A 14026-nucleotide genomic window follows, 5' to 3' on the forward strand; every position below is an offset into this window, starting at 1 on the left:
CAGGGGTACGTGATAATGGTGGTACCTGCTTTCTCTCTTGATATCACTAGGAACAGGAAGTTGGTTTTTTGGACCAGAAGTTGTGTGGGGTTTTTGTTAGTGAATGTATCACTGTGTCTTCAACATCCAACTGGAAAGTTACCTTTGGAAGTGGAACACAGCTGATGGTGAAACCTGGTAGGTAGAAACAGCCTGAGTGAGAAGTCAAATTCTCCTTTCTGTGTGAATGCCTTTGAAATTCTGCTGTCCTCTCATTTTGTGGATGATCAGAAGTCAAGTCTGACCTTGAGTCAGGAAGAAAATATATAGCTGAATAGGTGTTTAGAGGTAATGGGAAAGTCTTACAAGAATGTCCAGTTTTCAGCTTTTCTGTCGTATCGACAGCTAAATGCTTTGTTTCATTTGCAGATAATCAAAACAAGTTTAATACAGGTTACTGAGCAATGCATTTCTGGGAAGCCTCTACTAATGTCCGTGGTCAACTGCAGGACAGAGAGCATCCTTCCCAAAGGTCTGCATGCTGAATGTTCCTATAGAAACAACTCAGTTGCAGATTTCTGTGAGTGTGGAGAGGAGTCTCACCTTCCTTACTGCTATCCTTCAGCATTTCATGTTCCTAGAAATCTCAGGAACTGCAGGTACCCTCATTACCCTTTTATTTCCATTCTCCAGAACCTTGTCTAGGTTAGAAGCTGAAGTTTGTGTCCCTGCTGATAAACAAAAAGTTCACATTTTCATTGGCAAAACTCGTGGGTTGTAAAGGAAGCAAAATGGAATAAGCAGGGTGTATTTTTGGGCAGATCAGAGAATTGGAATCAGGAAAGATACTTGGAAGGAATGTGCAGTGTGCAGGAGGGCCATATGAAGGCTGATCTAATGTTGAAAGTGCAGTTTGCTAGTAATTCTTGCATCTTTTCTTGTATGGATGAAGGAGAAAATGTACAGTTGTTGGTGGTCTCTGTCAAAGTTTAAAGGCCAATTAGGAACATCTTCAAAGGAAATGTATGATGAATTTGTCAAGGAACTCACTTGGGAAGACTGTATGTTTGTTGTTGTTTGAAGCCACGTAAAAAAAGAAAGCTCGAGGTTTTTGTTGTGAAAACAAAAACTGTGTGAATTCTGCCTCTGGAGGAAAATTCACCTTCGTAAGTGGAGTTCAACTAAGAGTAAAACCAAGTAAGTTTTAAGCCACTTTCTGCTCAGTGTTGAATAACTTTAAGCAAACGAAACACACAAAAAATACCCACCAACCCCTAATTTACTGTTTGTTTGCTTTACATTCTTTTAAAAATATGAATATATGCTTTTGATTTTAAGAAAAGATGCAATGAAGTATAATCACAATGATTCTCTTTTATTCTCTAGTCACATAGAACAAGAAAAATGAAGTTCCAAAAACACCACTTCTAGGGAATAAGCTTACAAGCAGTGACCATCGCAACCTATGAAGCTGGGTGAGATTGCTCTCTCTCTAACAAGCTGGGGCTGGATTTGCACAGTTGTAGAATACCCTGAACAGTCATGCTCTTCCTTGAATGCAATCCTCTTCCCTCCCATAGATGGGATTCCCCAAGAACTAGTGGTAAGGGTGCTAAACTCATGTTGGATTCCACTACTCGTAGCAGCGGTAGTGTTGAAACTTCAGTGGTTTGTGATAAAGTTGTGAGAGGTGATTGCTTTTAGTTCATTCCTAAAACAGGCTTGTGATGGTGACAGATAACTGTTGGCTCCCGACAGATGGTTTTGGTGGAAGGAGCTGTTCTGTTTGAGTTGCTTTGTGCAGTCAGTGGCATGAGAGGTGACGGTTTTTGCTGTGTGGTGACAGGCTGTGTGAGTGCTGGAAACTACAAGGTGGTGCTGGGCACAGGGACGCGCCTGGTTGTGAAGCCCAGTGAGTACAAGTTCTGTCCTGCTTTGTCATTCTGCCGTAGAGGTCAGCACTTTCCACGTCCCCCAGCGTTCCCTTTCTCTGGTCAGAGCAGGAATGTTCTTGTCTCTGGCAGCCCCCTGAAAGCCCACAGCCTTTCCTGACCTGAGCTCAGCTGGGACCTTCTTTCCCAACTTAAATTACTCTACTCGTGGATCAGCACCTGGTTTGTCAGGAGAGTGCACCATGGAATGGGGACAGGTCCTGCCTCAAAAGACCTGGGTGAGCTTTTTGTTAGGGAAGGAAATGCTGTGTGACTATAACTACAACAGCAAACCAACCTTTGGCTCAGGGACCAGATTCTCTGTCCAGCCACGTGAGTGTGCAGCTTCCATAGGTCTTCCTTAGGTGCCTTTTCCATTAGATGTAAACCTGTGTTCTCATAATTTCACCCTTGCAGAGCTGAAAGCAATTCTGTAGCACTGCAGGTTCTGAGAATGCCTGTACTGCTTCAGTAATTGAAACTGGGGGTGGTGGGAGCCAAGCTGAACTGGAGGCCTGCAGGCTTTTGGGAAAGCTTTTGGCCAGTCACACAAAGGGTTTCCTTTCTATGGGGAGAGGAGAGCGTTTGCGTAAGGGCTTGTGTTGCTGTGAGTGATGTCCTGAGCAGAATCACCTTTGGAGCTGGGACTAAGCTTTGTGTAAAGCCCTGTGAGTACTGATGGTGGTATTTTGAATCCTTAGAGAGTAATGAGAAATACCCAAGTCAATTGGGATTGATTTTCCGGGGTGTTCCCTTCATGGAGAGGTCAGAAGAGCATGACCAGAAGGACACCTGAATTTGGAGTCAGGGGCAGGGGGCAAGGGACATCTGCTGTCCCCCTGCATTTTTCTGGGGATCCTGATTCTGTTTCTGGAGTGTAGGGTTGTCTGTAGAATTTGCCATTGTGTGAGTTCAGCACCCAGCAGGAAGGAGACCCTTGGAAGTGGGACATGATTGATGGTGAGACCTTGTAGGTAGAAAGCAACCCTGAATGAGAAAGGATAGGAAATTTGCTTTCCCTCTGTTGCCTTAACTAGCTGTATTGCCTTGTAAACTGCTCCCCAAGAGATGGACACAGTGTGTGTTTGAGTGCACGCTGCGTGTTGGGCATGCTGCAGTCAAGCATTAGAATGACACACAGTGCGAGCAGAATGTCCAGGTGAAATGGTCTGATGATAATGCTGATCCAGGTCTGAGACTGAAATGGCCGTGGCCTTCCCAGAGCTGAGCTCAGCTGAGCTCTTCTTTCCAACTTCAACTGTTCTTCCACAACTCATCAATCCGTGACTGATTTGTCTGGAGAGTGCAGCACGGCGTCAGAAGAAGTGCTGCCACTCAAGTGCCTGTGTGGGCTTTTTGTTAGGGAAGGAAATGTTGTGTGATTCTGGCTTTGGCTCCAGCAAGCTGACCTTTGGCTCAGGGACCAGACTTTCTGTTCAGCCATGTGAGTGTTCTCCTTCCACAGCTCTTCCGCATGTGCTTAGTGAAGTAGATCTACTTCAGTGTTCCTCTTTTTTATTTCACCCAGGCAGAGCTGAAACCCATTGCAGGCTGTGAGAAATGAAGGGTGTGTTGTGAGCAGAGGTGAACTGAAGGTCTGAGTACTTTTGGAAAAGGGTCATCAGTGCTTTCAATCTGTGCTGTGTCATGCTGGTATTCTCACATCTGATCAGGGATTTGCCCTTGAGATGGCAGCCTCTGGGACAGCATGGATGGGTGGTGATGAGAGGAAAAGAAAGTTTTGGGGTGCCCCTCAGTTACTCCTCCGGCCTCACCCCATACTACACGCCTGATAACTTCCACTCTTGCTTTGGGATGAGGAGGACCCTCTTACCCTTCTGCTGTCTCTTCATGACTTAGCATGGTCAGACTGAGCATTGGGAAGCACTGTTAGTTCTCAAGTGACTGGATGGGCTTTTTGTTAAGGAAAGCAATGCTGTGTGAATACAGGATCCAGCTACATGAAGCTGACATTTGGCAGAGGGACCAGACTCTCTGTTCAACCCCGTGAGTGCATGGTTTCCATAGGTGCCTTTTGCAATAGATGTAACTTTATGTTCCCATATGTATTTCAGACTAGCAGAGATGAAATTTCTTCTCTGCCATTGCAGATTCCAGCATGTCTTTGTTGCTGCAGTTATGGTGTGATGGGAGCAGAGCTGAACTGCAGATTTAAGCTTTTGGAACGGATCACCTGAGAGTTTTTTGGGAAGGGTTTTGGCCAGCTACAGTAAGGGCTGCGTGTTATGGAGTGAGGAGAGTGTTTGTGTAAGGGCTTGTATTGCTGTGAGTGATGGCGTGAGCAGGCTGTCCTTTGGAGCTGGAACAAAACTACACGTAATGCCGTGTGAGTAGTGTTGGTCCCGTTTTCAAGCCTTGCAGGTTGATCCAGAAATACCAACAATGTTAGCACGTTCATGTAGGACGGGCTTTCTTGTGAGCATGCATGGTCCTGTGCCTGCTGTCTGGCTATGGAAAGGAGCTGCAGTGTGGTGTGGGAGCAAAGGGAGACAGAGCAGAATTTTATATTTGAGCAGAGAAGGCAATTTGCAAAGCAAGGTCAGTGCTGTGCACTGAGAGAAGATCCTGAATAAGCACAGGGGCAAATATCTCCTGCCTAAGGGCAGTGTTGGTGGTAGAGCCACTCTTGTTGGGAAATAGTTTGTGAGAAAGGATTTTGCAAATCTCATAGGAACTATCTGCTTTGTCCTTCACCATTTATTTTATGCCCCGTCGTGATTTACAAATGTCGGCCTCTGCTGAGGGTGACTGTTTCTATTCTCTCTGAGCTGAGGGGTTTCTGTAAAGCAGGCTGTGACTGTGGCAATCTGGAGGCTCTGGTACTGGCAAGCTCACCTTCGGGCATGGCAGCAGACTTTCTGTGAAACCTAGTGAGTAGCTCTTAGTTACCTGCACGTGTTAAACTGAGCTGCTGAGGTGGGGCAGGTGGTCATTGAGGTGAAGCTCAGCCTGTCCCGGAGGAACATTTCTGTGCTCCCAGAAGGTCCCTGTGCAGTTCCTAGCAGTGCATTCCTGAGGTCACAGTGCCTGCTCACAGCTCCCTGCTGCTGCCTGTGCTTGTTGTTGTGCAACTGTAAAGCTTCTTTTCCTCAAGATATTGATCTGTGCCTGTATTATCAGGACTGTGCACCACAGAGTGGGGACAGGTGCTGCTTCCCAGGTGCCTGAGGGGCCTTTTTGTTAGGGAAGGAAATGCTGTGTGATTCTAGCTATATCTCCAAGTTGAGCTTTGGCTCAGGAACCAGACTCATCGTTCAGCCACGTGAGTGCAAGGCAGTTTCTGTAGGTCTTCCATAGGGCTCCTAGCGATAGATCTTGTGCTCTCTTCCTCTTTTCCATCTCAGAATTGCATTGCTCAAATTTCTAATCTGCTGTTGAAGACCCTGACAGTGCCCGTGTATTGGAAGGTAAGGACGTCTTGTGAGCAGAGCTGGAACAAAGCTCTGTGTAAAGCCTTGTGAGTACTGCTGCTGTTATTTGTTATCCATACATGGAAATCCAGAAATACCCAGGACATGAATGATAGCATGCATGTTATGGAAGAACTTTCATTAGGCTTGCACAAACCTTTCACTTTTGTCTCTTTATGCCAAAAGAGATGCAGGGTGGTGTGGGAAGAAGGGGAAACAGAACGGAATTTTAAATTGTGTCTGGGAAGGCAGGTCAGCACTGTGGATTGGGAGAAGAACATTCTCTACAGGAATGTCCCAGGCAGAACTTCCGGTCCTGAAGGAGCCCAAGGGCAAATATCTCCTGGATAAGGGCAGTGTTGGTGGCAGAGCCAATACTTTTCAGGACTGGTGAGTGAGAAGGGATATTGGAGATGACTCATCAATGGTCACCTTTGTCCTGTATCATAGAGTTCATGCTCCATCATAGCTTACAAATGTCAGCTTCCTCCGAGGGTGTTTCTTCACACTGTTTCTTCTCTCTGAGCTGAGAGGTTTCTGTAAAGCAGGCTGTGACTGTGGCAATATGGAGGCTCTGGTACTGGCAAGCTCACCTTCGGGCATGGCAGCAGACTTTCTGTGAAACCCAGTGAGTAGCTCTTAGTTACCTGCAAGTGTTAAACTGAGCTGCTGAGGTGGGGCAGGCGGTCATGAAGGTGAAGCTCAGCCTGTCCCAAAGGAACATTTCTGTGCTCCCAGAAGGTCCCTGTAAAGCCATGAACACTGGCATTCCTGAGGCTACAATGTCTGCTCAGAGCTCTCTGCTGCTGCTGTTGTACTTGTTCTGATATGAAGGCATCTCGTTCTCAACACATCCATCTGTGCCTGTATTATCAGGAATGTGCCCCATAGAATGGGAACAGGAGCTGCTTCCCAGGTGCCTGAGGGGCCTTTTTGCCAGGGAAGGAAATGCTGTGTGATTCTGGTTACAGCTACCAGCTGTATGATACCAGCATATACCATACATATACCATACCAGCAAATGAGCTGACCTTTGGCTCAGGGACCAGACTCATTGTCCAACCACGTGAGTGCAATGCAGTTCCATAGGTTCTTCCAAGGGGGCTCTCTGCCATAGATGTAGATTTGTGTTCCTTCTTTTGATCTTAAATTTTCCGAGCTAAAAATCCATCTCTGCCATGGAAGTTTCCAGTAACGCCCACGGCGCTTCAATTAAGGATGAGTTCTGAGCAGAGCTGATCTGCATGTCTGAATGCTTTTGTTAAAGGGTCGCCTGTGTTCTCGGACAGTTCTCTGCTGTCAGACTGGTAATCTCATGCCTTGTATGGGATTCACTTTTTTAATGGCAACATAGATAACATAGAGTGGATGGACTGTGGGAGCAGGGGAAGGAAGAGAACATTTGAAAGTGACCCTCATCTTCAACCCTGCCTCATCCCATACAACCAGCATGTTAATTTCCACTCTTGCTTTGGGGTGAGAAGGATCCTCCTCACCCTTCTGCTGCCTCTCTCTCTCTCTCTTCTGCTGACCTATCATGGTCAGACTAATCCTTGGGGACCAGCGTTGGTTCTCAAGTGACTGCATGGGCTTTCTGTGAAGGAAGGCAATGCTGTGTGAATACAGGATCTGCTGTGATCTGTGACTGTGGCAATCTGGAGGCTCTGGTACTGGCAAGCTCACCATCGGGCATGGCAGCAGACTTTCTGTGAAACCCAGTGAGTAGCTCTTAGTTACCTGCAAGTGTTAAACTGAGCTGCTGAGGTGGGGCAGGCGGTCATGAAGGTGAAGCTCAGCCTGTTCCAAAGGAACATTTCTGTGCTCCCAGAAGGTCCCTGTGCAGTTCCTAGCAGTGCATTCCTGAGGTCACAGTGCCTGCTCAGAGCTCCCCGCTGCTGCCTGTGCTTGTTGTTGTGCAGCTGTAAAGCCTCTGCAGAGCTGCCTGAAGTGTGGCAGGGGAACAGGAGAGTGAGCTCTGGGCATGGCAAAGCGCACTCTGTGAATGCCCAGCTGGGTGCTGGCTGTTTCCTTACCCTGCTGCCCGAACACTGGATTGGTTTCCCACTTGGCGTGTGTTCCAGGATGATTCCTGTGTGGAATGGTCGAAAGAGCTTGACCAGAAAGGCATCCTAATGTGGAGTCAGAGGCAGAGGGCAGAGGTAACATCTGCTGTCCCTCTGCATTTTTCTGGGGCACCCGGCTCTGCTTCTGGAGCGTAGGGTTGTCTGTAGTATTTGTCATTGGTGTGTCAGGGTGTGAGTTCAGCATCCAGCAGGAAGGTGACCTTTGGAGGTGGGACACGACTGGCACTGAGACCTGGTAGGTAGAAAGCCAGATTGAATGAGAAAGGATAGGAAGCTTGCATTCCCTCCTTTGGTAAATCCAGCTGTACTGCTTTGGAAACTGCTCTCCGCAGGGATGGAGTCTGTGCGTGTCTTTGCTCATGCACGTGTGTGCATTGGGCTCTGCAGTCAGCTGTTGGTAAGGCACGCTGTGAGCAGTACGTCCAGGGAAAGGGTCTGATTGTAACACTGATCCAGCTCTGAGCGTGGAACTCGTGAGGCTTTCCCAGGGCTGAGCTCAGCTGGGTTCTTCTTTCCAACTTAAATTGCTCTTCCTCCAGTCATGGTTCTGCGCCTGGTTTGTCTGGAGAGTGCTCCACTGAATGAGAGGACAGGCGCTGCCTCTGAAGCTCCTGTGTGAGCTTTTTGTTAGGGAAGGAAATGCTGTGTGATTCTGGCTACGGCTCTGACAAGCTGACCTTTGGCTCAGGGACCAGGCTTTCTGTTCAACCATGTGAGTGCCCATTTCCTAAAGGTCTTCCATGGAAATTTCTTCAAATAGATGTAGTTTTGTTTTCTTGTTTCTTGGCCTTTCGATTTCATGTTTCTTGGGCTGAAAGGCTTTATCTGTCACTACTGGCTTCAAGAATGCCTTCTTTGCCAAAATTACAGATGTGTTGTGAGCAGAGCTGAGCTAAGATATAGTTTAAATATCAGGGGGAAGTTCTTTACTAAGAGACGGTGAGGTGCTGGAAGAGGCTGCCCAGAGAGGTTCTGGATGCTCCATCCCTGCAGGGGTTCAATACAAGGTTGGAAGGAGCCCTGGGCTGCTGGGTCTGGTATTAGATATGGATGTTGGTGGTCCTGCATGCTGCAGGGCGTTTGGAGCGTGATGATCCTTGAGGGCCCTTCCAGCCCAAGCCATTCTGTGGTTCTATGAATCATTGATACTTTCTCAACTTAAACCGTTCCTCCTGAAGTCACGGATCAGGGCCTGGATTGTCTCAAGAGTGCACCACAGGATGGGGATAGGTGCCGCCTCTCAAATGCCTGTGTGGGCTTTTTGTTTGGAAAGGAAATACTGTGTGATTCTAACTCCAACGCTGGCAAGCTGAACTTTGGCTCAGGGACCAGACTTTCTGTACAACCATGTGAGTATGCTTTTTCAAACAGTCTTCCATAGGTGCTTTTTGCAGGAGGTTTATTGCAGTGTTAATCCTTTTATTACAGCTTTGTGAGCTGGAACCCTTCTCTGCCATTGCAGGCTGTGAGAATGCCCTTGCTGCAGAAAATAAGTGAGCAGAGCTGAACTGGAGGTCTGAATGCTTTTGGGAAAGGGTACTCAGAGCTCTCAGTCTGTGCTGTGTCTCACTGGCATTCTCACATCTTGTCAGGGATTTGCCTTTGTGATGGCAACACAGAGGACAGTTTGGATGGGCTTTGAGGTCAGGAGAAGGAGGAGAACGTTTGGAAGTGCCCCTCAGTTTCAGCCCAGCCTCATCCTATACAACCAGCATGGTAATTTCCACTCTTGCTTTGGGGTGAGAAGGATCCTCCTCACCCTTCTGCTGCCCCTCTGTGTCTTAGCATGGTCAGACTAATTCTTGGGGACCAGTGTTGGCTCTCAAGTGACAGCGTGGGCTTTCTGTTAAGGGAAGCAGTGCTGTGTGAATACAGGATATGGTGCAAGAGAGCTGACCTTTGGCACAGGGACCAGGCTCTCTGTCCAACCCTGTGAGTACACTGCTTCCATAGATCTTCCATTTGTGCCTCTTCCAATAGATGTAATTTTGTGTTTCACCTTTGGACTTATAACACAACAGGGCTAAAATCCCTCTTCTGCCATTGCTAATAATGCCCTCACCGCTGCAGTTAAAGTATTTCAGTGTGGTGGGAGCAGTGCTGAATTGGAGGTCTCAATGTTTTAGGGAAAGGGTCACCCAAGTGTTACAGGGTTAGGGCTCAGCCAGCCACACTAAAGGCTGCCTTGATATGGGGACAGGAGCGTGTTTGTACAAGGGCTTGTGTTTCTGTGAGCGTTGGCTGGGTCAGCTTCAACTTTGGAGCTGGAACAAAGCTTTGTGTAAAGCCCTGTGAGTACTGCTGGTGGTATTTTACATCCTTACATGGTGATCCAGAAATACCCAGAACAATAATGTTATTTTGTACATTTGGGGATTTTTTCTGCATGTCAGCATGCACAATTTTTTGTCTTCTGACTGGTTATAGCAAACAAGCTGGAGGGTGGAATGGGAAGAAATAGCGGTTGAGCACAATTTTTCCACAGTAGAAGGGGGAAGATATTTATGATGGAAGGTCAGAGGTGACAGACTGTGTGCATGGATGGACACAGACTGTGAGCAGTATGTCCAGGGGAAATGGTCTGATTGAAACATTGATGCAGGTCTCAGAGTAGAATGCCCTTGGCCTTTCCAGAGCTGAGGACATCTGCATTCCTCTTTCCCAACTTCACTTTCTCAAGACATCAATCAGTGTCTGTTTTATCATGAGTGTGCACAATCAATGAAGATGCGTGTTGCTACCCAGATGTCTCGGAGGGGACGAGGGGAGGCTTTCTGTTAGGGTAGGAAATGCTGCATTATTCTAAGTATGACTCCAACCTGACCTTTGGCTCAGGGACCAGACTCTCAGTTCCATCATGTGAGTATGCAGCTCCCAAAGGTCTTCCATACATGCTTTTTTCCATAGATGTACTTTGGTGTTCCACCTTTTGATTTCACATTTGCTGAGCTGAAAGCTCTTGCCTGCCATTACAGGCTCCGAGAATGCCCTCACTGCTGCAGTTACTGTGGTGGTGAGAGTAGAGCTGAACTGGAGGTCAGCATGCTTTTGGGACTAAGTCACCTTTAGACATGGAGTATGCTCTGTGACACTGATTTTCTGAAACTTATGAGGAATTTACCATTGTGCTGGCAACCTAGGGGATAGTATGGATGGATAGGGAATAGGAGGGGAAGTCTTGCTGAGGTGGGGGTCAGCCAACCACACTAAGGGCTTCCTTATTATGGGTGGAGGAGAGTGCTTGCATAAGGGCTTGTGTCGCTGAGAGTGATGGCTTGAGCAGGCTGACCTTTGGAGCTGGAGCAAAGCTTTGTGTAAAGCCTCAGGAGTACTGTTGGTGGTATTTTGTAGCCTTGCATGATAATGCACAAATCTCTAAGACATTAATGTTAGTACGCGCATTATGGACAGCATGCACAATCCTTCATCTTCTGTCTGGTTATGGCAAAGGAGTTGCAGGGTGATGTGGGAAGAAGGGGTGACAGAGCAGAAGTTTCTCTCTGGGCATAGGAGAGTTTACTTACAAAGGATAGTCAGAGGTGGTTAATGGCATGAATTAGAGTGGATGTAAGCCAAGACTTGGGTTTTTGAGGCAGCAGGAAACACTGTGGGTATAATGCAGCAGGTGGAAAGATGACATTCGGTGAAGGAACATTGCTGACCGTAAAGCTCTGTGAGTACAAGCACTGAGTCCACTCTGGCACTTTGCAGCCTATGAAGCTACCAGGTGCTTTCTTTCCCTATGGCTTTTCCTTTTTTTGCAAACCAATGTAATTTAGGGCTTCTCTTAAATTGGTAAAAATCTGTCTGTATGGCCTTGCTCAGAAAATAGTGATGGATCAAATTAAATCTAGGCTGCAATAGGTAGTGCTCCCCAGACATCGGTACTGGAGCCCTTCCTGTTTAATATCTTCACTGATGATATGGACCAGGGGATTGAATGCGCCTCAGTAAGTTTCCAGATGGCAAAGTTGGGGGGAAGTTTTTCTGCCTCGGGGTAGGAAGTCTCTACAGAAGGATCTGAACAGGCTGGATGAATGGGCTGAGGCCAGCTGTACCGTGTTCAACGTAACCAAGCGCTGGGTCCTGCATTTTGTTCGCAACAACCCCATGCATCACTGCATGCTTGGGGCAGTGACTGGAAACTGCAGAAAGGATCTGGAGGTGTTGGAACATAACATAAACCAGTAGTGTGCCTGAGTGGCCATGAAGGCAATGGCATCATGGCTCTTACCAGAAACTCTGTAGCCAGCAGGAGCTGGGAAATCATCTTCCCTTCATACCCAGCACTGGTGAAGCTGTGCCTTGAATGTTGTTGTTGGCCCCTTACTAGAAGAAAGACATCAAGGCCCTGGAGCATGCCCAGAGAAGGCAATGAAACTGTTGAGAAGTCTGGAGCACAAGTCTTACGAGGAGTGGCTGAGGGAGCTGGGATTATTCAGTCTGGAGAAGAAGAGGCTCAGGGAGACCTGACTGTCACTACAGCTACCTAAAAGGAAGTTGTGGCGAGGTGGGGTCGGCCTCTTCTCCCATGTAACCAGTGCTAGGGGTCTAGAGGAAATGGCCTCATGTTGTGCCAGTAGAGGTTCAGGTTGGATAATAGGAAAAAATCCACTCAGAAAGAGTAGTGATGCATTGGAATAGGTTGCTCAAGAAGTGGAGGTGTTCAAGAAATGTGGAAATGTGGCACTTTGGGACATGGTTTAGTGGGCATGATGGCAGTGGCTTAATAGTTGGACTAGATGATCTTAGTGGTCTTTTCTAACCGTAACGACTCTGTGATTCTAAAAGCAGGGGCTTGGGCTCTCAAGGAGATGGGGTTGCTCTTCTCACCAAGGATGTAGAAGGGCTTATGTTCTTGTGAAGGCGAAAACCACTGTGGAAACTACGGCAAGTTCATCCTTGGACAGGGGACACAACTTCAGGTTCTGCCCAGTAAGTTCAGCTGCCCCCCGCTTCCTTGGCTTCCCATGCAATATGTTATGGCACTTAAACTTCCTTACGTGCTTGTTTCTGCTTCTCCCTTCACTCTAAGCATAGATGGATGTGTGTTCTGCCCTTCCTGGCCTTGGCATTTGCTGGCCTTGAGCCTTGAGGGCTCATGCTGCTTTTCAAGATGTTGGATGAGCTTTTTGTTGTGGGAGGAAATGCTGTGTGATTATAGCTCTGCATATGGCACAGTGACCTTTGGTTCGGGGACCAGGCTGTCCGTCCAGCCAAGTGAGTGTTCAGTTTTTCTGTCTCCTTTGTCATATTGCTTATGCATGCACTGTAGATATCTCTGCGGCATCCATATCACCTTACAGAGGTAGAGGAAAAAATAGGTGCTATTTCATTTTATGTAGATGATGTAGCCATCAGAGGACTCTCTGGGAATATGACTTTGCATGAAATCCCTACCCAAGTTAGAGATCACCATTGAAATGTGGTCTTGTCCTTAGAAATGTTTCTATGAGGTGGACTTATCCTGTTGAGAGAAAGATGCTTTGAACATTGCTCTCCTGGTTGCTGATAGTCTGTGAGCAAGCAGGAAAGAAGGCAGAGGAACAGGTAGAACAACTTATGCCCAGTGCCTGTATGTGGTATGAAAGGTGGTGGGGGATGCAAAATTGGGTTTTAGGTTCTGTTTCTTACTTCTTTCCTTTCAGGTATCTCAGGCAAGGCCCAGAATTTGCTTGGTGCAGCTCTGTCCTGTTAGGCTAGATAGCTCTCAGTACGTAGACTGTTTTTCTGAGTATAACTGGAGTGAAAAGTACACCACAGTTGCTTTCAGCCTAGAGAAGTGTGGACAGTTACAAAGGGCACCTTATGTGGGTGAGCACACAGCCATGAGTGGGAGAACTTCCAATAGAGCCAAGCAAGTCCACTGTCAATCCAACCTTCAGAAAGGCAGACTGTTTCCACCTGAATGTGAGCATTCTACTTGCCCAGGCTGTAAGCAAGGAGGCTACCACTACATCCCTAGTTCTGGTTTCATCTGCTGGCAGCTGAACCCTCCAGGTTTCTGTCAATTGCCGTGCTGTTCTGACAACACTCTCAAATTCACCCTTGGCTCTGCGTCTAAAGCCACCATCTTGCCAATCAGGTGAGTTAATGGTGCAGTTTCATCTCACAGTCACGTCCTGTGGCTTTGCTCTAGCAATAACACAGGAGAGAAAAAGCAACCTGAGCCCTCACGGAATGCTTGTTCTGTTGCTAAATCATAAAGTAGATGGCAAGAACACTACATTTAGTTTTGCATAACAGCACGAGCGCAAGCTCTTTTGGGACTGTGGGTGAAAACCAGCGTCAGTGAATGGATGGTATTCTCAAAGAAGCCCCAGTCAGAAGAACAAGTGTATCTGGAACATTGTTTGGGGAATAGATTCCACTGTGTTCCAGGTAATTACGCTGTTTTTGAGAATGCTGTGACACAGCTTTGCAACAGCTTATTGCACAAGGCTGTGCATGAGGCTGACAGAAGTATTTTTGTAATGAAATATGTTGGAGTGTGTATATTGCAGACAAAGTCACATTTGGAAAGGGAACTTCGCTTTCAGTTGTGGCCCTAAGTAGCCAAGTACACTGGAAACTAGAATTTGGGTCATTTTTTCTCTCCATG

General features: G+C 47.2%; 1 protein-coding gene across 1 annotated transcript in view; it reads left to right on the forward strand.

Moving 5' to 3' along the window:
- Positions 1-14026, forward strand: part of LOC306955858 (T cell receptor alpha chain MC.7.G5-like) — a gene marked incomplete at both ends in the record, with an annotated part of 212385 nt that overhangs the window by 182685 nt on the left and 15674 nt on the right. Inside the window, one exon of the mRNA XM_079547218.1 lies at positions 114-177. Coding sequence (XP_079403344.1) covers positions 114-177 — 64 coding nt within the window. The remainder of the gene's footprint in view (positions 1-113; positions 178-14026) is intronic.

Source organism: Tetrao urogallus, assembly GCF_951394365.1.
Source record: "Tetrao urogallus genome assembly, chromosome: 26".
In the NCBI taxonomy this organism is placed as follows: Eukaryota; Metazoa; Chordata; class Aves; order Galliformes; family Phasianidae; genus Tetrao; species Tetrao urogallus.